Source organism: Lepidochelys olivacea (genome assembly GCF_965140295.1).
Source record: "Lepidochelys olivacea isolate rLepOli2 genome assembly, chromosome: 3".
NCBI lineage: Eukaryota > Metazoa > Chordata > Testudines > Cheloniidae > Lepidochelys > Lepidochelys olivacea.
In genome coordinates, this window is record NC_140413.1 from 55321140 (window position 1) to 55344170 (window position 23031).

General features: G+C 38.5%; 1 protein-coding gene across 5 annotated transcripts in view; it reads left to right on the top strand.

Moving 5' to 3' along the window:
- The window catches only part of ADGRB3 (adhesion G protein-coupled receptor B3), a 620721-nt gene that overhangs the window by 580339 nt on the left and 17351 nt on the right, over positions 1 to 23031 (top strand). For 4 of the 5 annotated variants that reach the window (XM_084625076.1, XM_084625077.1, XM_084625080.1 and 1 more), the window contains 5 exons: positions 1989 to 2087; positions 2408 to 2579; positions 11663 to 11758; positions 13773 to 13812; positions 15907 to 16550. In XM_084625076.1, coding sequence (XP_084481202.1) covers positions 1989 to 2087; positions 2408 to 2579; positions 11663 to 11758; positions 13773 to 13812; positions 15907 to 16550 — 1051 coding nt within the window. The remainder of the gene's footprint in view (positions 1 to 1988; positions 2088 to 2407; positions 2580 to 11662; positions 11759 to 13772; positions 13813 to 15906; positions 16551 to 23031) is intronic. The other variant, XM_084625079.1, reaches the window with a different exon arrangement.

Genomic DNA, 23031 nt, shown 5'->3' on the forward strand with positions numbered 1-23031 from the left:
ACACAAATCAGATGTCAAGAATTATAACATTCAAAAACCAGTCGGAGAACACTTCAATCTCTCTGGTCACTCGATTTCTGATCTCAAAGTGACTATCCTTCAACAAAAAAACTTAGAAAACAGACTCCAACGAGAGACTGCTGAATTGGAATTAATTTGCAAATTGGATACAATTAACTTAGGCTTGAATAGAGACTGGGAGTGGTTGAGTCATTATACTTAGTGAAACTATTTCCCTTGTTTATTCCTACACCGCCTCTCCCCCCACTGTTCCTTCAGACGTTCTTGTTAACTCCTGGAAATGTGCCGGAAATGGCCCACCTTGATTATCACTTCAAAAGGTTTTCTCTCCCCACACCCCACTCTCCTGCTGGTAATAGCTCATCTTAAGTGATCACTCTCTTTACAATGCATATTTTTTCATGGTCTGTGTGTATATATAAAATCTCCTTACTGTACTTTCCACTTTATGCATCCGATGAAGTGAGCTGTAGCTCACAAAAGCTTATGCTCAAATAAATTGGTTAGTCTCTAAGGTGCCACAATTATAAAGAGCTTTTTGAGAATACTTATCATAAGTTATGTGAAAGACATTCCATTCTTTTGTAATATATACACAGATATTCTGAAGTTATGTGCGGGATGATTTTGGCCCTATAAATCTATAGATCTGTTCTGCATATTGCAATAATAATGAGACTTTTCATATGAGTAAGTGCTGCAGCATCAAGATCAAGACTTAATTCTTTCTGTCTCCAACTATTGGCTACACCCTTAGATAGTGAAAATCACCTCGCTGCACTGATTTCATTTTACACCAGCTGAGGATCTGGCCCTTTATTTCTGTGCATTATGTATAGAAACAAAAGCAAACTTTTAACTTTGGCGGTAAATGGGAGGGCGAAGAGTGAGAGTTCAAAGTCAGGTGAAATGTTGAGAAATATTTTTCCCATATGTTGCTTTTCTTCATTACGTGTAGGAGCCTTTTTTTTTTTTTTTTTGGTTTTTTTGGTTGGTTGGTTTGGTTTGGTTGTTGTTTTTTTCCAGTTATCAATGGATAAAAAAACCTTTCCCTATATTGTCGTATGTTTCTTGATATGATATGAAAATCACTGGTTCTGCTGGCAGGTGGGAAATAGGATAGCAAAGAAGTTGTTTATTTAATCAAAACTTCCAAATTTGAATCCATGTTGTACACAGACGAAGAAAATTCTAATACCAGGTTTTGCTTTTTAACTGTGATGAGTTTTGTAATACAGTTGTCTGGACAAAATGCTTTAAACTTAATGCTTGTGTACTGTGTTTTATTAAAATGGAATAACATATCACTCCTTTTTAGTCCCAAATAATATTTATTTTCATCAAATTCCATACATTTCAACCCCTATATTCAGACCTTTATACAATGGGAACAAGAACTGCTAGGTAAAGTGCTGTCTCCAGATTTTAGCCAGCACACTCAAATTACTATACCAAATCATTTGCTTACTAACTGTACAGTAAGTCCATCTTGACTGAATGACCTGAGCTTGTTTTGGAAGTCTCTTCCTTTATTAATGTTCATATAATAATCAATATTTTGTACTCCACATTTGTATGACCTGTACTCATTCTTGAGGAAGTGAACATGGATGCATTAGTTTTGTAAATGGTCTGAATAGAGGGATTTCACTGTGTGTGTCTACACTAGCACGTGCTTATGTTTACCTCCATGTATTGAGCAACTTTGATCTCTGGACATTGGGGCCTTTTTTAGCTTAAATGGAAGAAATAGAGCCTGCATGAAATTAAGCCCCATAGTATTAATAGTTAAAGTTAATAATGTATAGTATCAATACACTTTTGCAACAATCTAGAGCATTCATCCTGAATAAGTCTATTTACTTTTTCTGCATGACGTCATATTTAAAAGCTAAATTTTAGTAGCAACGTTTTTCAGTGAAAATTCAATATTTTGTTCTTTTTGTGGGTGTTCTGTTTGTTTGCAGTCAGATGAGTGAGCCTCATAGCGGTTTGACGCTCAAATGTGCCAAGTGTGGAGTAGTTTCAACAACAGCTTTGTCAGCCACCACCGCCAGTAATGCCATGTTAGTCCTAATCATTTACATCTTCTTGTTACAAATCTTATACAGTGCATGTGAGAAAATACTTTGATGATGAAAATTGTGTTTGCTAATACTGTAGTAGAGCACTGAACATATTTAAATATTCTTGTTAAAATTGGCAACTGTTTATTAACTGAATAGGGGATACTCTTTAGAACGTAAAGTACAACGCTTTTTATATATTTGTCTGTGGTTTTCAAATTAACTAATAAGTTGCCATCCTAAAAGATGGTTTTTTTAGAAGCGGGTTTTTATTTATCTACTTGCAGTTATATAATGTTGTTTTCTCTCTCTCTCAATAGGGCATCCCTTTGGAGTTCCTGTGTTGTGTTGCCTCTTCTTGCTCTGACGTGGATGTCGGCAGTTCTGGCCATGACAGACAAAAGATCAATATTATTTCAGATACTCTTCGCAGTATTTGATTCATTGCAAGGCTTTGTTATTGTCATGGTCCACTGCATTCTCCGAAGAGAGGTGAGGAATAATTTCTCGATCGCTAAAGTGCTGTGTTTCTCACTTACTACTTAATATTATATACAATATATACTTTCAGAAATTCACTTATTGGTATAAAGAAAAAAGGAAATTTTTGAGATGAGATTTAAAGAGGGGCAAGTGAATAAGGATCTCAAACTGTTCTAGGCAGATGATGAGGCAGCAGAAGAAAGAGAACTGCCCCCAAATGTAGAAACTCAGTGGACAGGGACAGATAGGAAGTTGAGAGTGAATAAAGGAATGAACAAGATGGAGAGTAGATGGACATGAGGTTGAAGGAAGATTGTTTATTTTCAGATGCAAAATGCAGCACAGTTAATTTCAGTGGGAAAATGGGCCCACTTAATTAGAGGTCACCTTTAAATTGGGCCAAATAGGTCTTGTTTATTTCTAACTTTTATTCATCTTTGAAATTATGATTACACACAATAAGTGAAGATCTAAGACTCCTTTTCCAAAGGAACAGATTCTGTGAGTTTTTCACATGTAGAAAGACTGATCAAATATAAAATTGCTTTCATTTACACTATTCCATCTTATACAGAAAACTGTTGAAAATGTACAAAAATGTAGGAGATAGGTGTGGTTGTTTAATGAACAAGCTTTTCAACTCTATATCGGTTCATATCTTGTTAGGTCACAGTAAGTGTGGTCCTTTCAATTTATGTATGTTGTTTATCTACATCACTAAACCATACCACACGTGTAACACTATTCACAGTGATTGGCAGTATCTATTCAAGGGAGCTGCAGGGCTAGAAAAACAGTGTGCTTCAGGTCACATTTAAGGTTTATTGGCCATGCTGAGTGAGGAGGCTTGCAAGTGTCTCTTCTCTCCATCATTCACCGTCCTAAGAACTCAAGTTCACTATATTCATCCAAAACAGCATGCAGGGTAGTGACCCAATCTATTTCAGTCTCTGTGGTATTCTAATCTGCATGAATATTGTATTCTACCCAGTGTGTGGGGGTGGGGGGATCACCTTGTGAACCACTAAATCATTTTGATTATTTCACTAGAGACAGGCAGGAGTCTGAAAATGGAGGGAGTATGGGCTATGGCTTAAAACAAGAGTTCCTGGGTTCTAAAAACTGAACTAATATGCCTTGCTCTATTCCTGACTTGCAGTGTGACCTTGGACAAGTCCCTGTGCCGCATTTTACGCATCTGTAAAAAGGATAACAATACCAACAGTAGCTCACAGAGGTGTTGGGAGGCAAAATTATTTAATGTTTGTAAAACAGCATGAAATCTTCATATAAAAGGCACTATATATATAGTAGAATTTTTAAAAAATGTTTATATTATTGTTATTACTTATCACCCACAAGGCTTCCTGTTCCCTCCACATTTTGTATACCTTTCTAATATTGGGTGGGCAGGTACTTGCAGAATTGGAAGCCACCAAATCATACATTTTTACAGTGAAATGATAAAAGACTACAACTACTTATACCTCATTCCTTCGGCCAATAAAAAGTGATGGCAGTTTTATGTAGACCTATCAGCTGAATCCCTTCTTCCTCAAGTGCTCACACACAGAATCTTCTTTCCCCCACCTTGTTATCCTAACACTCATCCAAATTTAAGAGCTGGAGCAAAAATTGAGGAACTAATTAATCGGGGTTTTTTTCCAAATGGGAAAGGGCTCAAAGAGATGATACACTACTAAAGCAATTTTCTTTCATAACATTAGTTAATTGTCATGGGATACAAGGCACTGATGCAGGAAGCCTTCTCATACCATTTAAGTACCCACATTTTAAAAATGCCTAAATTCTACCTGTATAATATGCACACGCATTCTCAGGCAAGTAATTTCAAAAGGACATATGCATTTGCTTATTACACAAATGGAGTATGTGCATTCATGTATCCATTTATCTCACAGAACACATATTTGTATAATCCACTGATTGGCATGTGTTATGTCCCCCTCTGTGCCCTGTCCTTAGAGGATATGAGTCTATAACAGTTTTCAGCTAAAGATTTCTTTAGTTCAAGCTGTGGGAACTCACACCTTTAGCTCTGGAGAGCCTTGATTCCATCAAGGTGATGTAAGCTATTTAAGTGAGGATTCATGTGTGATTCAAAGTAGTGTGGGCCACAGAACCTCTGGATGAACTTCCTCTGTTCAGAGATAGGATGTAACCACTGCTCAGGGTGTGTTATGTCCCACTCTGTACCTATTGCCTTGAGGACTTCAAGAATCTGGTTCTTTAGTCAGGCTATACATCCTCATGCTTTTAGCTCTAGAGTTTCACAGTTCAATCCCTGGTGACAGCTAAGATAGCAGTTATCACGTGCACATTTTCAAAGAACAATTTAGTCGTTAAATTGTTTAGAATACATTTTACTTGAAATTGTAGTACATTACTTTACGTAGTCCAAAGAGGACATTTCTCTCTACCCATACATGACATTGAAATCTGACCAATGTGTTTGTCGTTCTTGATGATGAATGCTATACAGATAATGAAGCCATCTCATTATATCTTGCATATGATTCATCTAATATTTACAATATGTCAGTGTAAGCAAAATATTAATTTGGACTGTCAAATAACATACCACAAATAATACATCTTAGAAAAATTCAAACAAAGAAAAGGTCAGACCTGCTTTACCATGCCCTTACTATTGTTATATTCCAGAAATGATGCATTCTTGTTCATGTAAATATATATAATCTTTTTTCTCATTATACCTGATGTATTGGTTTGGACATAAACATTGGAAATTTAAGAACGTGTGTGTATCTACACTCTCTTTCTATCCAAAACCCACTGGTCTGTCATGTCAGTATTTTTGTCTGAAAGTGAGCTGTTTAAGAGGCTGCATGGTTGTTCAATAGGGCACTAGAGTGGGACTCTAGAGACCTGGCTTCTGTTCCCAATCTGCTGTGTGACTTTAGGAGTGTCACTTCATATCCCTCTGCCTCAGTTCCCAATCTGTAAAATTAGGATAATGATACTTTCCTCTCCTTCATGCTTTGAGGCCTATGGATGAAAAATGTTATAGAAGAGCTAAGTATCATTATTTTTAACTTGAAGACTAATGGGGATAGTCCCACCCTATCATATCACTATTCATTCTTGTCTTCTTGCTGTTAAAGTACCTAATGAGACATAGGGGGAATGTGGTGCGAGTGTATCTGTCATAAAACAGAGAATGATAGAAAAGCCTAGTGCTAATAGACTTCCATACCAGAATACCAGAACAGTATTCCTGGCATGCTTGAACACGGCCTCTTCTGAAGCTAATTTGAGTCACGCTGAACAACTCCAAAGGCTGGTGGTGATGGGAGGAACCCATGTGTATTTTCTGCTTTTTCCTTGCTCCTACTGATTGAAATGCATTTGGATTAAATACATGTTTAGTGTCTAAATCTCAACCCACATTTCTATATTTCAAGAGAAAAAAGGTGCATGACTAGGGAGAGAGGGTAAGTTATAAGAGTCTTGAATTGGTTACTGTTGCTAGGGAAACCACTTCCTTGGTTCATGCACATTCATCACATCTGTCTCTCTTAGTCTGCCTGGCTCTAAAACAATCAAACAGCCTGATGTTAGAAAGAAAAAAATAAACTACAAAACAATTCTGAACGAATGGTGGAGAAAACAAATGAGCATTTCAGAGGCCCACCTTTTGTTTGTGACACTGTCTGAGGATTCTGCCTGTACTAAGACCATGAAGTAGAAACCAATAGGTAGGTCAGGTTATTCCCTTTGACAAAATCCCTTAAAGGCTGTAAGGGCAGGATACACAAAAGGAATCAGGCACTGCTACACTCAGCATTGCAATGCCTAGCTTTCAGGCACCTAGAAAAATTAGTGGAATCCACAAAGGCTGCGTTAGGCACTTAGGGTCTCCATACAATGCATAGGGAGAGATAGGTGCCTGAGAATGGAATCCACAAAAGCTAGCATGCTAGGCAGAGAGCCACCACTGCTACCCAATGGGAGATGCCAATGACAAAGGAGTTCCTTCAGCCCCTGCCCATCTCAGGGAGTTAGGGACCTATGTTCAGGTGGGGAGGGAGGCTATCTCTGCTTGCAACCCACATTTGGGAACCCCTCCTCTCTTGGAGTCAGGTGCCATAGCCATTTCTTGTGAGAATGCCTTAGGTACCTGCCTAACTCCACATGAAACGGCCAGGGGAGGCAGTGGCTTCCCTCAGAATCTTTAGCCAGTGGTTCAAGTGATCATCCAGGGGGATGTGGGAGACCCTGGTTCAGTGTTATCATCTGCCTAAGGAGGGGAATGGATTTGAACAGGGATTCCCCACCTCTCAGGTGAATGCTTTAACCACTGAGCTATGGAATATTTTCAGGAGGGCCTCTCTCACTCCATTTTTGAAGCTGTTTCACTTTGTTATAAATAATTAAATATTAATTGGGCCACAGAAGTGAGACTGTCTGTGTAGTCCAGTAGTTAGGAAGTGGTGGGAAGCCCCTGTTCAAATTCCTTCTTCTCAGGAAGAGTGGGATTTCCCACATCCCATCCGAGTCCCTTAACCGATGGGCTAAAGGTTATAAGGGGGGAGGGGGAAACTGCCTCTCCCCCTCTGATGTTTTGTGTGGAGTTAGGCATCCTCTGAGCACACCCACTGGATCAGGACCCACAGGCAAGATATGTGAGGGAACACCTATCTTCTCCTGGTTTGAGGCTTGTGCTGAGGCTTGAGATAGGCATGCAGGCTCTGCCTGAGGCAGCAGTGCACATGCCCAGAGGCAGAAACATAGGCATCTAGGGAACATTTACACTGTAAGTGCTGAGTGAGTTTAGGCACCTACAGACTTAGGGCTTGGCTACACTTGCAAGTTAGAGCACATTAAAGCAGTCCCGGGTGCCCTAACTCCTGATGTGTCCACACTGGCAAGGCACTTAGAGCACCTGGACTCTGCAGCTGGAGTGCTCCTGATAATCCACCTCCACGAGAAGCATAAAGCTTGCTGCGCCCCGGCTGAAACGCCTGGGCATCAGTTCGGACGAGGTGTTGCATTATTGCACTGTGATTGGCCTCCGGAAACATCCCATAATCCCCTGAAGTCAAGTGACCACTCTTCTCATTGTTTTGAAATCAGCACCAGGCATGCAGGTATCCCCTTTCAAAGCTCTGTTTCTAACAGCTGGCATGCTTATCTGCTCGGTGACAAAGCAATCATTAGTGTGGAATGCTGCTGTTGTGAGTTGTGAGGGAGGGCGGGCTCTGCTGCTGTCTGAACTTATAAGACAGCGTGCTGACACACTCTCAGCCCCCCAAAACACGCTGTCTCTCCCCACATATACAAACAACACACTCTCTGTCACACTCCACCTCCCCCCCATTTGAAAAGCACATTGCAGCCACTTGCACACTGGGATAGCTACCACAATGCACTGCTCTTTGTGGCGTTGCAAGAGCTGCTAATGTGGCCACGCCAGTGAGCTTGCAGCTGACAGTGTAAACACACGGCAGCGTTTTCCTGAAGGCTGGTTTATCTAAATCTGGAATTTAGGTGCCTAAATCTTTGCGGATCTGGTTCTAAGTTCCTTCTCCAAACCAGAAACTCTATAGCATTCTTAATTAGCAACAATAATACTTCATCATCTCAGCTACTTTTGTCTCCAATATGTCTCAGAGTGATTAAATAGAGGATGGATGAGTTGGTGAGGACAAAAAATAGTATTTTCGTGGTGCATGCTTACAAGTTGCAATTTGCATCATTTTGATGGACACAGCTATCTCAGACATTCAGCTGTAACATCCTAATAGTATGTTGCTTGCATTTAAGATACATTTTAGAATGCAGCTATGAGAGGTCAATTCACCAAAGACTCTCCAATTTATTGCTGATGGAGTACTTGAGGGAGACTAATGAGATCTATCGGAGTATGAGGTATGGGGAGCCTCCATGAACATGTAAGAGAGATATTTTGGGGAGGGGAAGTTGTAACTTAATGTGTTTTTGAAGCAATAATAGATTTGGGTTCAGTTACCTTGAGATTTGACTGAAATTCAGGATGGTCCTCATTTTGTCAACCTAGTTCACCAGTGATTACCCTACAATATAGAACTCTAAAGTCTGATATGGGATTTCAGCACTGATAAAGAGGGAAAATATTTGGATTAACTTTTGTAACAACTGGGAGATGCTAAATCAGATTGGTGTTAGATGCATGCAAAACCACAACAAACATAATGCCTAAAATCAAAGTCTGATTCATAATCCAAGTCAAGCACCCTTTTAATTACTCTCTCACACTTCGGGAGTTTCAGTGCCTTAAAATCATACCAAACCTTTTACACTTGCTACATCTTTTCTCTCTGCCCTAAATTAGTCTTCCTCCATCTGCAGTACTCATTTAGACTTAAATATTGCAGGGCACTTTAACTTGTTTAAGGGTTGAGCACTTTAAGATTATAGAATCATAGAATCATAGAATCATAGAATATCAGGGTTGGAAGGGACCTCAGAAGGTCATCTAGTCCAACCCCCTGCTCGAAGCAGGACCAATTCCCAGTTAAATCATCCCAGCCAGGGCTTTGTCAAGCCTGACCTTAAAAACCTCTAAGGAAGGAGATTCTACCACCTCCCTAGGTAACGCATTCCAGTGTTTCACCACCCTCTTAGTGAAAAAGTTTTTCCTAATATTCAATCTAAACCTCCCCCACTGCAACTTGAGACCATTACTCCTCGTTCTGTCATCTGCTACCATTGAGAACAGTCTAGAGCCATCCTCTTTGGAACCCCCTTTCAGGTAGTTGAAAGCAGCTATCAAATCCCCCCTCATTCTTCTCTTCTGCAGGCTAAACAATCCCAGCTCCCTCAGCCTCTCCTCATAACTCATGTGTTCCAGACCCCTAATCATTTTTGTTGCCCTTCGCTGGACTCTCTCCAATTTATTCACATCCTTCTTGAAGTGTGGGGCCCAAAACTGGACACAGTACACCAGATGAGGCCTCACCAATGTCGAATAGAGGGGAACGATCACGTCCCTCGATCTGCTCGCTATGCCCCTACTTATACATCCCAAAATGCCATTGGCCTTCTTGGCAACAAGGGCACACTGCTGACTCATATCCAGCTTCTCGTCCACTGTCACCCCTAGGTCCTTTTCCGCAGAACTGCTGCCTAGCCATTCGGTCCCTAGTCTGTAGCTGTGCATTGGGTTCTTCCGTCCTAAGTGCAGGACTCTGCACTTATCCTTATTGAACCTCATCAGATTTCTTTTGGCCCAATCCTCCAATTTGTCTAGGTCCTTCTGTATCCTATCCCTCCCCTCCAGCATATCTACCACTCCTCCCAGTTTAGTATCATCCGCAAATTTGCTGAGAGTGCAATCCACACCATCCTCCAGATCATTTATGAAGATATTGAACAAAACCGACCCCAGGACCGACCTTTGGGGCACTCCACTCGATACCGGCTGCCAACTAGACATGGAGCCATTGATCACTACCCGTTGAGCCCGACAATCTAGCCAGCTTTCTACCCACCTTATAGTGCATTCATCCAGCCCATACTTCCTTAACTTGCTGACAAGAATACTGTGGGAGACCGTGTCAAAAGCTTTGCTAAAGTCAAGAAACAGAAGAAAGAAAGATAATGCTTTCTAATTATAAAGATAAGGCAAAGTTTTCCATCTGCTTTCTTTTTTTCCCTGCTGGGAAAGCCTATCCAAGCTCTCAAAGAATTTGTAGCATAAAATAATGGCATTCAGAAAGCAAGGCCTTAGGCTCAGCTTCAGTTGATTAATTTAGCCTCGTTTACTATTTACAAAATGTCCATGAGCAGCTTATGATTTTCTCTGATTTGATTATTCTAAATCAATCACAGAATAATTTCTACAGATACTGAATTGTCTGTAGACTGCTCACAAGAAGTTCATTGAGAGTGTTTGATATTCTGCAAAGAAATGGTGTTGGTTAGTTTTGATGGGCCACAGATCACATGGCCAAATTTCTGTATCCAGGTTGGAAGATGGTAACTCTTAGAATCAGATTTCCAATATGAATACTAACATTTATTAAATGTAAATTTGTGAATACAAACATTCCTCCCAATAAACTGGTTTTCTAGAATGTGTGGGGCAAGTGAATACAAAGGACACCTAAGCAAAACTGAAGGAAATTTGGTTCTTAATTCAAAGAAATATTCTCGTGTGTTTCCAAGGCCACACTTATAAATATCTTTTCCCATTGCAAGAATTTTCTTGCTGCCTCCATTTTTAATCTCTGATATGTGCAGCCAAATGTACTCACACTAGACTGCCAATGAGCAGGAACTGCTTTACCCCTTTGGACGCTACTTGCTATTTATGCATCTCTTTCCTTAGAAATTGTTCTCTGGTAATATATCTACTTAAACATATGATCCTGGTCAAATTTCCTATAAGTTCTATACATCAAACCTTCTGAAGTAGTAACTCTTGAAATATAGTCATGTTTTGGACAGAATAATACTCATTAATGAGTGGTGACAATTTATATCTAAGTTCTACAGAAGAGATAAATAATAAAATCTTACACCTTTGTCCAATACAAAGCAAGCTACTTTCCTACTCGAGTTCACACTTAATAAGTTTTGTCCACTGTGAAAGGTTTTACTGGTGCAAGAGGTTTAAGAAATATTCCCTATACTTAAAACTAGAGAATACAATGTGAGCCACCTTTGAAAGCCCTTACATTTCTCAGGCATACAATACATTTTATTTTGCTATGGGAATAAAGTACTTTTTATAAACCTACCTTCTGACCTGCTGCTGCAGTCAAACTGAGTGAGAGGGCAGAGCCAAACACTGCCACTGAAGACAGTTTGGGGCCGAGTAACCCCTCATCACTGACTGCTAATTAATTATGTTCCTTGACAAATTTAATTCTGGGTCTGGCAGATTTGCAGACTTTTGTACCAGCACTAGAGTATAGCAAGAGTGTGAAATGGCAGAGATAAAAAATGTGCATTTACTGGCTGTGATGTATCTGGTATCCTAAAGTAAAACTAACTTTACAGTTAAGTTTTGTCTATAGCTGTATTAAAAATGTCAGAAGACACAGTGCATGTTATTGTTTTCACAGGTTCAAGATGCATTTAGATGTCGATTAAGAAACTGCCAAGATCCAATCAATGCAGATTCTTCAAGCTCTTTTCCTAATGGACATGCTCAGATCATGGTGAGTTTTTATTTTATCCTGGACTTCTAATTCAGTGTCCCTAGCCAAAATAAAAAGATGACTATACATTACTATACATGTCAAGTGTGTGTACATGAAATATTAATATGGTTCTTAAGTACAAGTCTGACTTCAGCTCCTGAAATTTCTTAGAAAAGTTCAGCTTGTTGGTTCAGTGGTCTGTTGAATAGCACTATTATGTGCTGAATCTCTGAATACCAAGGTTCAAGAGCAGCCAAGACTCTGCCTTTGTGGGCAGCTGGGACTACAGTGTTGTGTAGATGATGTTTTCAGTCTCAAGGATGAGTGGTCAAGTGTGAAACATACTATATATTCTGAATTTCTGTACCCGCTAGTGTCTGCTTGCAGAGCAGTGTTGCAGTCTGGGGGACTTAAGAGCCTTCCCACCTCCCCAGCTTCAAAGCAAATGCATCTGTTATTTCTATTGAGGAGAAAGTGGTGGGCATTCTACAGGGGAAAGAACTGGCTAGAGTTAAGGAGTCAATGAAAGTTAGGGTTGCCCGTTTTGGTTGGACGTATTCCTGGAGATTTCATCATATGGCATATCTTTAATTAAAGATTAATCTTTAATGACTCCAGGACAAGCCTAATATTTGCTAATATCCTTAGGTGCAGTTTAGTAGCCAAATACTTAGCCCATTGATTTCAATGGGAACAGGATCAGGCCCTAGATGATGCAAGGATCTCTTAGCAAATGCCCTTGAAAGAGCTGTTTGAGCAGAGGAAAACCAATGTTGAGATGTCAGGAAAAAGGATAAAATGACCCTTTCTGAAAAAAGAGAAAATTTGCTGCTTTTATTAGATACATGTAAATAAAGTGTGAGGAAACCATGAAAGCAAAATTGAAATGCATTTAGGCTCTATATCAAGTTAAATAGTATTTATTTCACTGTGATGGAGTGACCACAGATTCTTTTCAGAGTAACAGCCACGTTAGTCTGTATTCGGAAAAAGAGAAGGAGTACTTGTGGCACCTTAGAGACTAACCAATTTATTTGAGCATGAGCTTTCGTGAGCTACAGCTCACTTCATCGGATGCATACTGTGGAAACTGCAGAAGACATTATATACACAGAGACCATGAAACAATACCTCCTCCCACCCCACTCTCCTGCTGGTAATAGCTTATCTAAAGTGATCATCAAGTTGGGCCATTTCCAGCACCCAACTTGATGATCACTTTAGATAAGCTATTACCAGCAGGAGAGTGGGGTGGGAGGAGGTATTGTTTCATGGTCTCTGTGTATATAATGTCTTCTGCAGTTTCCACAGTATGCATCCGATGAAGTGAGCTGTAGCTCACGAAAGCTCATGCTCAAATAAATTGGTTAGTCTCTAAGGTGCCACAAGTACTCCTTTTCTTTTCACAGATTCTTCAATATTAAACTCCATTCTAAATCCTGGCAGAATCTTTACCACACTTTGAAATGAATAATAGCTACTTTCACGGTTGGGGGCAGAAGGGGCTGCTGAACTTACTCTGGTTGCATTAGAAGCAGAGATATACAGAATGCTATATAACAAATACCAAATTTAATAAGAATGTTTCAGATAAAGTGAACTAATCTGATTAAGGTTATTAATGGTAATGTGTGTTGCAGGCTATTTTCTGTACTCCTGTTTATACAACGACTGTGAAAAGCTTTGTTGACAATAACCCTTCTATGATATGTAGAAGTTATTCTTCTATGTAAATATAAAATTACATACTGTATCATCTTATTAAAATTACATATTATATTTCCATCTATTTTATTTTATTTTTTTGTGGTCAGGCAGCATACTTTGAAAACAACCCAGTTATACTTTAGGAAAAATTGTATTACTCTGCTGTTGTAAAACAATAAACTCCACCTTCCCAGCAACAAGAAACCACTTTTAAGAGACTGTGATTCTGTAAGTAGGACATTTTGGAAGCACTGGTTGGCAAAAGGTATTGTGGTTTGGTTTTCATTTAATAATGGTTGTCTTGTTTCATTGTTTCTTGTTACAGACAGATTTTGAAAAAGATGTGGACATTGCTTGTCGGTCAGGTAAGGATACCAGAACAGTATGTAGTCAATCCAAAAAAAAAAAAAAATGAAGAAGATTTGTACTAGTGTCACTGTGAAGTAAAAGAAAGAAACAGAAAAAGTATGAGGTTTTACCTGGTTACAGAAAAATATCTTTTCTATTTTCTTTCATTGTCAGAAAACATGGATAAATGTAGTTCATTATCAAAGAAAATTGTGTAAGAGTCTCTTAACAGAATTCAAGTAGTGGATAAGTATCCCACAAGAATTTTTATATCTTAGAAAACAAGTGGATTTGGCAATAAAATCAACTTCACACATACAAGAATTTTCTTCACCCCAGTAAACATGCAAATTTGAAATAGCCATACAGCTAGCAAAGCACATTTTTGGTTAGATATAGGGCATTTGAAAATATGCATATAATATATAGTAGCGAAAACAATCAGGGGCTGACTTTTCTCTGGATCTAACTAACTAAAGTTTACTGTAGTTTAAGCAGCACAGGAATAAAAAAATAAAAATATATTTTAATTTCACATTATAGGTACACATTTTTATTCTGTTTTAGTACTCTGTACTTTATTGGCTCCGTTGCTGTCTGCTTCTGCTACTTAAAAATACTTGTCTTCAGCAACTTACTCAGCCAACGTAGTTTAAATAAAACACGATGAAAAATTAAAGGTCTTTATAATCCATTGGGAATTTTAAGATTTAGAGTCTCTCCATGCATTTTGTCACAATAGAGTAATAGTCCTTCCTTATTAACTAATGTTCATTACTGCTGATGTGTTTTGAAAGAGGTAAGGCAATGGAATTTAAAAACAAATACATTCCTCCTACCTTCCTAATGGAAGGATCAGTTTAGACTTAATCCATGAAGCTGCACACTTTATCAGCTTTGTAGTACAGAAAGTCATGTCAAGGACACACTTAAAGAAAGATACTTTTAATGCACACATGAGTGGACTTCACCATGTAAAATTAAGTGATTTAAATTCAATTTCCTATAATGAAATATTTAGTAAAAGGGTGACTGGGTGAGTTGGCATGACATGTGTGGTTAGAAACAATCTAATAACCACTTGCATTTAAAAATAAGTTTTTACTTTTTTTTTTTTCCGTTTTTGCTAAGTAATGTTATTGGGTAGTTGAAATGCCCCAATTTCTCACTTACATTTCCTTGCTTTAGGCAAATAATTCTTGAAAAATTAGAGACAATCATGTATGATTTAACATAGGGGGCTGCGTTGGTGAGCTGATTACTACTGTATATCAGTGTACTGATACACACTGTAATATTAGAGCCACCATGAACTTCAGGACACAGGAAAGGGAGTAAATGCATTTATGGGTATTTCTGTACTTCTTATTGTCTAACTCACAAAATCTTAATTTTGCTGCACATGCTAGCACTATTGTGTTAGCTGGAGATACCTTCACTGAAAGTGGTGAATGACTATTTTATTAGCCATGCTGATATAAATCGATAGACTCTTCAAGTGCACCAAAACATAAATAGGCTTCTTTGCCTAGTTTGATCGTATGCTGCATGTATTCAGAGATGAATTTAATACAAGGGAGTTACAAAATTCAGCAGAAAAGAACATTTAGGAGTAAAGTCGGGGAAGACATGTACACAGTTAAGGAGATCATTAGGATGGATTGACAAAAAGATCTAGCCGCACAATCTGTCTGATATTTTCCAAGAGGTTACACAGAGTCGATAAGGGCTGTGCAGATGTCAGAGTGTACTCGGGGTTTTTGGAAGCCCTTAATCAAGTTTCACATGGCAGGCTTCTGCTTAAGCTGTAGGTTACCTAAGACCTATCACAGAATGTAGAAATAGATAAAGGGCTGTTTTTAATTTATATAAATGATCTAGGCTTAGGTAGAGATCCAGGTCAGTTATACAATGTAGATTAAAAGAAACTGATTAAATAAAAGCTCATTCAAACTAACGTTTATGAAATAAAACAAAGTTATTAAATGGATAGAAAAAGATATAAGGAAATACACTAGTGAAAGGAACATAGGTAAACAAAACCATGACAACGTAAAATAAGCAGCAGCAAACAACTCCTTGTTATGAGAATCCTGTTCTGTAATTCACAGTTCTACATAAGGATATTGGACCATGCAGAGCAGCTACAATAACAGGAACACTTTCTAGAATTTCACTAAATGATGACGAAGAAGAGAAAGGAGCAAACCCTGAAGGTATGAGCTATTCCACATTGCCCGGAAGCATCATTTCTAAAGTCATCATTCAGCAGCCCACAGGCCTCCACATGCCTATGAGCATGAGTGAGCTGGCCAATCAGTGTTTGAAAAAAGACAACAGTGAGTTGCGGCGGACTGTGTATTTATGCACTGATGATAACTTGAGAGGTGCAGACATGGACATAGTCAATCCTCAAGAACGGATGATGGAAAGTGACTATATTGTCATGCCCAGAGGTTCAGTAAACACCCAGCAATCATTGAAAGATGAGAGCAAATTGAATATAGGCATGGATACCTTGCCTCATGAAAGGCTGTTGCACTATAAAGTTAATCCGGAATTCAACATGAATCCCTCTGTAATGGACCAATTCAATATCAATTTAGATCAGCATCTTCCCACCCAGGAACATATGCAGAATTTGGCCTTTGAGCCCCGCACAGCAGTAAAGAACTTCATAGCCTCCGAGTTGGATGACAATGCAGGATTAGCAAGAAGCGAAACTGGATCCACAATATCAATGAGTTCTTTAGAGGTCAGTGATGCTTAAGCAAATTACATGTTCTGTTGTTCTAATTATATGGCAACATAATAAGTCATGGCTCCTTGACTACAGCCAGTGTTTATGTTTGAGGGGTGCAGCTAATGTCTTAATTAAGATTAAATTACTGTTTGGAATCATGCTTTGCTTATTCTATTCCCATAAAACAATACTGACAATGTTTAGAATTGGAATAAAAATCAAAGTAAAGTTTTAGAGCCTTAAGGATGGGATGATACAATCTTGGAGCTTCAAAATTCCACCTGCCTTGCCGCGAATTTCCTTACCTGCAGGATGAATTCTATTAAATAACTCTGAGTTCCAGTGAAAAAGAAAAACCCATTCCTACAGGATAACATTATAATCACTGAACTTACTTGCACCCTCAAACAATGTTCATTATTCATTATTTATTTGCTTCATTAAATGTGCATAATTCTTTACCAGCAGTTAAGGACAATGGGTTTGATTCTACGCTAGTGTAAATCAGAGTAATTCTCCTAAGTAGCACTGCATGAAGTGACCAAATTTTCATGTTTGTGCCAACATGTGTAGAATTTGCATGTGCAGCAGGTGCAGGTATCTTTCTTGCACACTTAGCTCAGATGTCATTCTGACTATAAAATTGTTCTGGAAATCATTACTGGAATCTGTCTCGAGGATTTAAACATTAGAGAAAATTGCATGTGAAAACCATTTGCTTATTTATTTAATACCTAAGGATCAAATACTTCAGTTCTTAAAAAGTCTTTACTTTTGCAAACCAGTATCAGTGAGGTCAGTAGGAGTTTAAATGAGTGTGTTGACTGGAGAATTTGGGCTGGAGATCAGAATTTTGTTTCTATCATCAGGAGCTTTGAAAACAAAATACTTCCCTCCTTATGTTGTGTTCATAATATCCACAACTCTTGCATGAGAAACACAGATTAATTAAATATATTAAAAAGAAAGAAGATGAATTTGGGGCTTGGACGGTAAGCTAAGTATTGGCTACTTTCTGTAAGTTGCATTAACATGTAAATGTATAGGTAATCTTGGGACACATTTTCAAATGGACTTCTTAAAATTGCATTTTGCACACACATCCAGTTGCATGCATACGTCAGTTAGTTAGACATGAAGTTACCCGATATGCATGCACAATTCCAGCTTTGGTGGGCCCAGTTCCTGACGCCACATTTGAAAATATCCCTTGAAGTCTATGAGAATGTTGGCTTGCATCTTTAGAATCCAAAATGTTTATTTCATTTATAAAAGCTTTTCACTTCACTTGTAAGATTTGTTACTGACCCTGGGTCTGATTTACCACTCTGCTACACCAGTTTTATGCTTCTGTAACTACACTAAAATCAAGAGTGATGATTCGGGTCATTATAATATATGTATTCTCTCTTACTAGAGCAACCACACAGGATCATTCTGATACATATTTGCAACTTTGTACAGTTGCATTTGCAGTTCAGAGTTCTATATGTGAAAGGAGTTCATGGCCCCTAGCAGGTACCAAGCCAACTGAAAAAATGTGCATATTTATGTGTGTGTGTGTGTGTGTGTGCTGCACACGCACACACATGCAGCATGTATGGAGTATTAGTAGAGGCAGATTCCTACAAATGCCATTGCTTAGACTTGACGAGATTGTTGAATCTTTACTCATGGAAATACAAATTGAAGTAGAGATTGGGGGGGAGGTCCTTTCTCAAAAATTTTGAAATATCTAGGGCCACTTCCTCCATTTTAGAAGACTGTAAGACGTTTCAAAAGATAGATTCAATGCAAAACTTTGTATCAGGTATTATTGATGCATCTTTCCCTTCAGAGGGGAGAGGGAAAATCTTTCTTTCCTTTCTCTTAGAGAAAGCGTGCAAATAGATGATAACTAACTGAGAAGCCCTTCTTCTCCCGTCAGGACCTATTGCTTCTCTTCTCCACCCATAGGAAAATCTGGGAGCCCCAGAAGCTTCTTTGCCAGGCATCAGGCTCCTCCTAAGGCTCTCACATCAGGTTCCCCTATCGCTAGCAAGAGAGGAGGGGGATGCCCTAAGTCAGAAAGAGAAGGAGGAGCTCTTCTTCCACATTCAGTGTAGGACAGGGAGTTATGTTCCCCTGCACACCTCCATAATTTAATCCTCAGCATCATGATACTTGCGCTGTAATTACTCTGCAATGTGTACGTTTTTACCATGTCATTCTATAGTAGTCAACATTTAACATGTAAGTGAAGTGCACCTGGGTGATTTCTGATGTGTTAATTCTAAAATTTTAAAATTTAAGGTCAGTATTTATTGAGCACATAATAAAGGGAAGAAAGTTTATAAAGCAATTAGGGAAATGGTATAACTGGGAAATTATTTAGATATCATAGACCCCATTTTCAGAGGGACTCAAACCAACTTCTGATTTTGTGGGTGAAGTTTTTCACCTCCTGATACTTACACCCATCAAGAATTATGGGTGTAATTGGTACCAGCTGAACATTGTGTCCCAAAACAGCTATTCTGTATACCTAGTTGTTATTATTTGTTCTCTCAATTTATTGTGGGCACAAGTAGTTGTGGGTATAAAACTGAACCTGCAGAAGTAGGGGACATGTCTGAAAATTTAGGCCTTTAGCTTTAAGTGCTGTCACAAAACAAAACAAAAACAATTCACTTGAAACTCATTTCCATTTTATTTCTGAAAAATCAGAATCTCATACTTCCATTGACCAAGTCTCTTACATCATACATGCACACATGTCCTCACATAAAATATTCCATCACACTTGGAAAATTGAGGGTTTTTGTGCTAACGCTCTTACAAAGTCTGCTAAATTCCTGATTTTCCTCTATTTATAAATCTCAAAAATGTTCCACAATTACATCAGTGGGCATCTGCTTTATCCATTAGAAAAATTCACTTCCAAAACTGCTTTTATGTGATATTAAGGTTATGAGACCTGTATCATAAAATCCTAACCAGTTCAAAGTTAAGGCTGAGATGTGAGGTCATTAGTATACTCTCTCATACCTGGGCATTGCATTGTATGATGCCTGGAGATGACAGTTTTAGGAGATAGCTGAAATATTCAGGCATGCTGGAATTTCCTAGCTTTTGCCTCTGTGTGTCACAGACCTATTTCAGTTTTTGTATGTTAGTATTTTTTTCATATGCTTTATTGTATCAAGAAGATCTGCTTCTCTAGTTAGATAGTTCTTTGAAGGTGATATATTTATGTACAAATATTACTCAGGCACACACATACATGTATGAGTTTGCAGATTACCAAGGTGCAATCTAGTGAGATTTTACTCTGTACGCTCCATACAGTATTGGTGTTATTATAGACACAAGCGGGCATACTAGTACACCATGGTGGTTCTTACAGGGAATAATTTAACATCTTGCTTATCTCCTGCACCTTCTTCATATGCGTGGATTAAAGTTGGCAATATTATCTTGGTATTAAAGTGGCTTTCAATGTGCTTCTTCAGTTCAGAGTGTTTTGGTTTTAATGAAGAAAGCACTCTGAATGTCCTCTTTTGGAATGGTTTTTGTTTTGAAAGTGCACACTCACATTGCTGTGCTCATTAAAACTAAATTACTTTGAAGTGAGGCAGTGCATTCCCATCCACTTTGACACAATGGGGACGGGGAGGGGGGGTTGGAAGTCTAAATGCAGAGGAAGAAGCAGATCTATGCAAGGGGCAGAGCACCTGCTCCCCAAAAATGCAGGGAGAACTGGCACGAGCATCTTAGTGGAGCAGGAGTGGCTGGTTCTTTTAGAGGAATACAGAGAAGGAAAGAACACTGTACCTAATTTGTTTTAAATGAAAAGGGGGGAAAGGGATATTTAGAAAGAAAAAGACCAAAAAGGAAAAAGGAGAGTAAGAGTTGTAAAGAAATGAAGGTAGAACATGCAGGAAATTGTATTAACAAGGAAAAAGAGAGACTGTGCTCTGGTAGGCAGGAAGATGACAAAGAAAAGGAACGACTCTAATTTAAAAGAGAATGTGGCAGACAAGGAAGAAACTGTTGTATTCTCTTTTCAATATTCTTCTCTAAATGAGAGGACTTACTGTGGTGCTTTGGCACATAAATGACTGGAATTCAGTTCCCAATCTCTCATTCCCCTGTATTCATTTTTCAGGTCCCAGTCCCTCATTCTCCAATTTGAGATTTCTATGGAGACAGGCACACTGCCATAAGTGGGAAGCACTTGGTTGTATCACTAAAATATCCCTTCTGACACATTAATGAGGGGAAAATATGAGAGAACTGAAAAGATAGTGAAGGAGTTAACAACATAAAGAAAGGGGAAAATAATAAACAGAAAGGCATAAGAGAAGACACAGGAAAGGCAAAGTCAGAGACACCAGAAAGGGAGAGCAGAGTTCAGGGGAGGCTTAAAATGAAAGGGGCAGAAACAGAACACTGAAATCAAAGTTTAAAGAACAAGGTTAAAAACATCTGTGATAACACGAGAGGAGAGAAAGAGATAGAAGAAATACATCAACAAAACAGTATTTCTTGTCAAGCAGAGACTCAGACAACAGGCAGTTTAGAAGCAATAAGCTAGTCTCAAGTCCTTTTGACCTATGATATGAGAACTGAACAATAATTGGGAATAGAGTGAAAAGAGCATCATGGGAGTTTCTGCTTTAAAATGCACCCAGATTGCATCAGTTTTTCAGGGCCCTCCTCCCCCTTACACAGATTTATCTTTCTTTCCTCCTTCCATTCTCAATCATCTGCCAAAGCGTGCTGCTTGCCAGTTCTGTGACTCTCAGCCTTAATGAAAGCCTAAGCCTATTATAGCTCCTGCTTTATTTGATTTGTTGGATGGATCTTGAGTTCTTCCAGTTCCAAAACTGCCACTACATCATTTTATATAACCTTTATAAAGGTGGAAGTTGAACCAGGCAATGAAAGGGCAGTAATTGAAGGTGTATTGAACTGGAATTCTAGTCAACACCCTGGAGAATAACATGTATTTGAGACAGTCGTTTTACATGTACCTATTTTAGCTGCATGTGATATTTAAGAAAAATACATATTTTCAGTCATTGACGAAATTAAGAAATGCCTATACCTCCCCTAAAAGAGCGCAGCAGCTCCAAAACAGGTGTTTATAGACTATTGAGTAAATGTATATGTAGGAGCTGTTATAAAAGAAGGAGACTTATGCACAGTAGATCAAAATAGCTTTGAACTGAGGCCTTGTGGGTGTTGCAAGTGTATTGTGTGCTAAAATTGCTAGGAGACGTTCAGCACTCAAAAATTCCCACACTTATGTGGTTATGCACTTTTTTCACACAAAATTACTGCCTTATGACTCACCTATATTAAAGTTCAATAGCCTGTACAACCTTGTATTTGAAGCTAAGCTGTTCTTTTTTCACTAACATGAACACAAATGGGCATTTTAAAAAATCACAACTTCTATTCATGCTGCACTTTTATATCTCCAAAATACCAAAAGAGATTTTTCTTTAATTTTGTAGGGGGAAAAAGCCCTCCCTGGGGCTAAAATGTTGTATGTCACATTTAATCTCAGAGTGAATTATCAACTGATGATAATAAGGATTTATATTAATGGAAACATGGAGATAGCCTTCACTATTATATCCCTGGTTTCAATTATACTTTGCACTGCATAATATATCTTCAGGAGTTTATGTAATTAGTCAGCTAGCAGTATAATGCAAACTAGAATAAGGAGCAAACCGGGAATTCATCTTTTTACACAGATGGAGAGGGATGATATCAGTCATTTAGTCCTGGTGCCAGTGGAGTAGTGCATGTTGGTGCATGGAAATTATCTTTCAGCGCTGTTCTATTTTTTCCACCAATGAACAGAGTTCAAAGTTATTCTGGAATTATTCAGAGAAGCTATACACGATTAGTACAAAACACAACTGATTTAAGATGAATTGCTGCTGCAGACTTCCTTTCCACAGAATTTTACTTTGGTTTTAATATAAGGGCTTTTTCCTGCGATGTGGGTTTTATCTCTGAAATCAGACAGTCATAGAAATTAGAGATAGAAAAGACTCACCAGATCACCTCCTGTCAATGCAGGAATAGTTTCTACAGTATATTCCTCCAACACCTTGCCCGACCTAATGTTCAATTACTTAACTGATGAGCATCCCACTGCTTCCTTTAGGAGATCATTCCCTGTTCAAATGAAGTTCACTACTGGGAATGCTTTCTTGATAACCAGTCTAAAGTTGCCTTAATTTCATCCCATTATTCCTGAATTATAACTTCCTAGACATGTTCTTCCCCAAGTAGCCTCTTTCATTATTTGGTATTTATACCCAAATACTTGTAAACTGTGATTATGTATTCCAACTCCACCACCACTGTTTAACCCAGGTACATAAACTTTTTTACCCTTTCCTTTTAAATCACTTTTGCTAGCCTCTGAATGATTTTTGTTGTCCTTTTCTGAATTGTTTCCAATGTATTGACATCTTTCTATTACTGACAG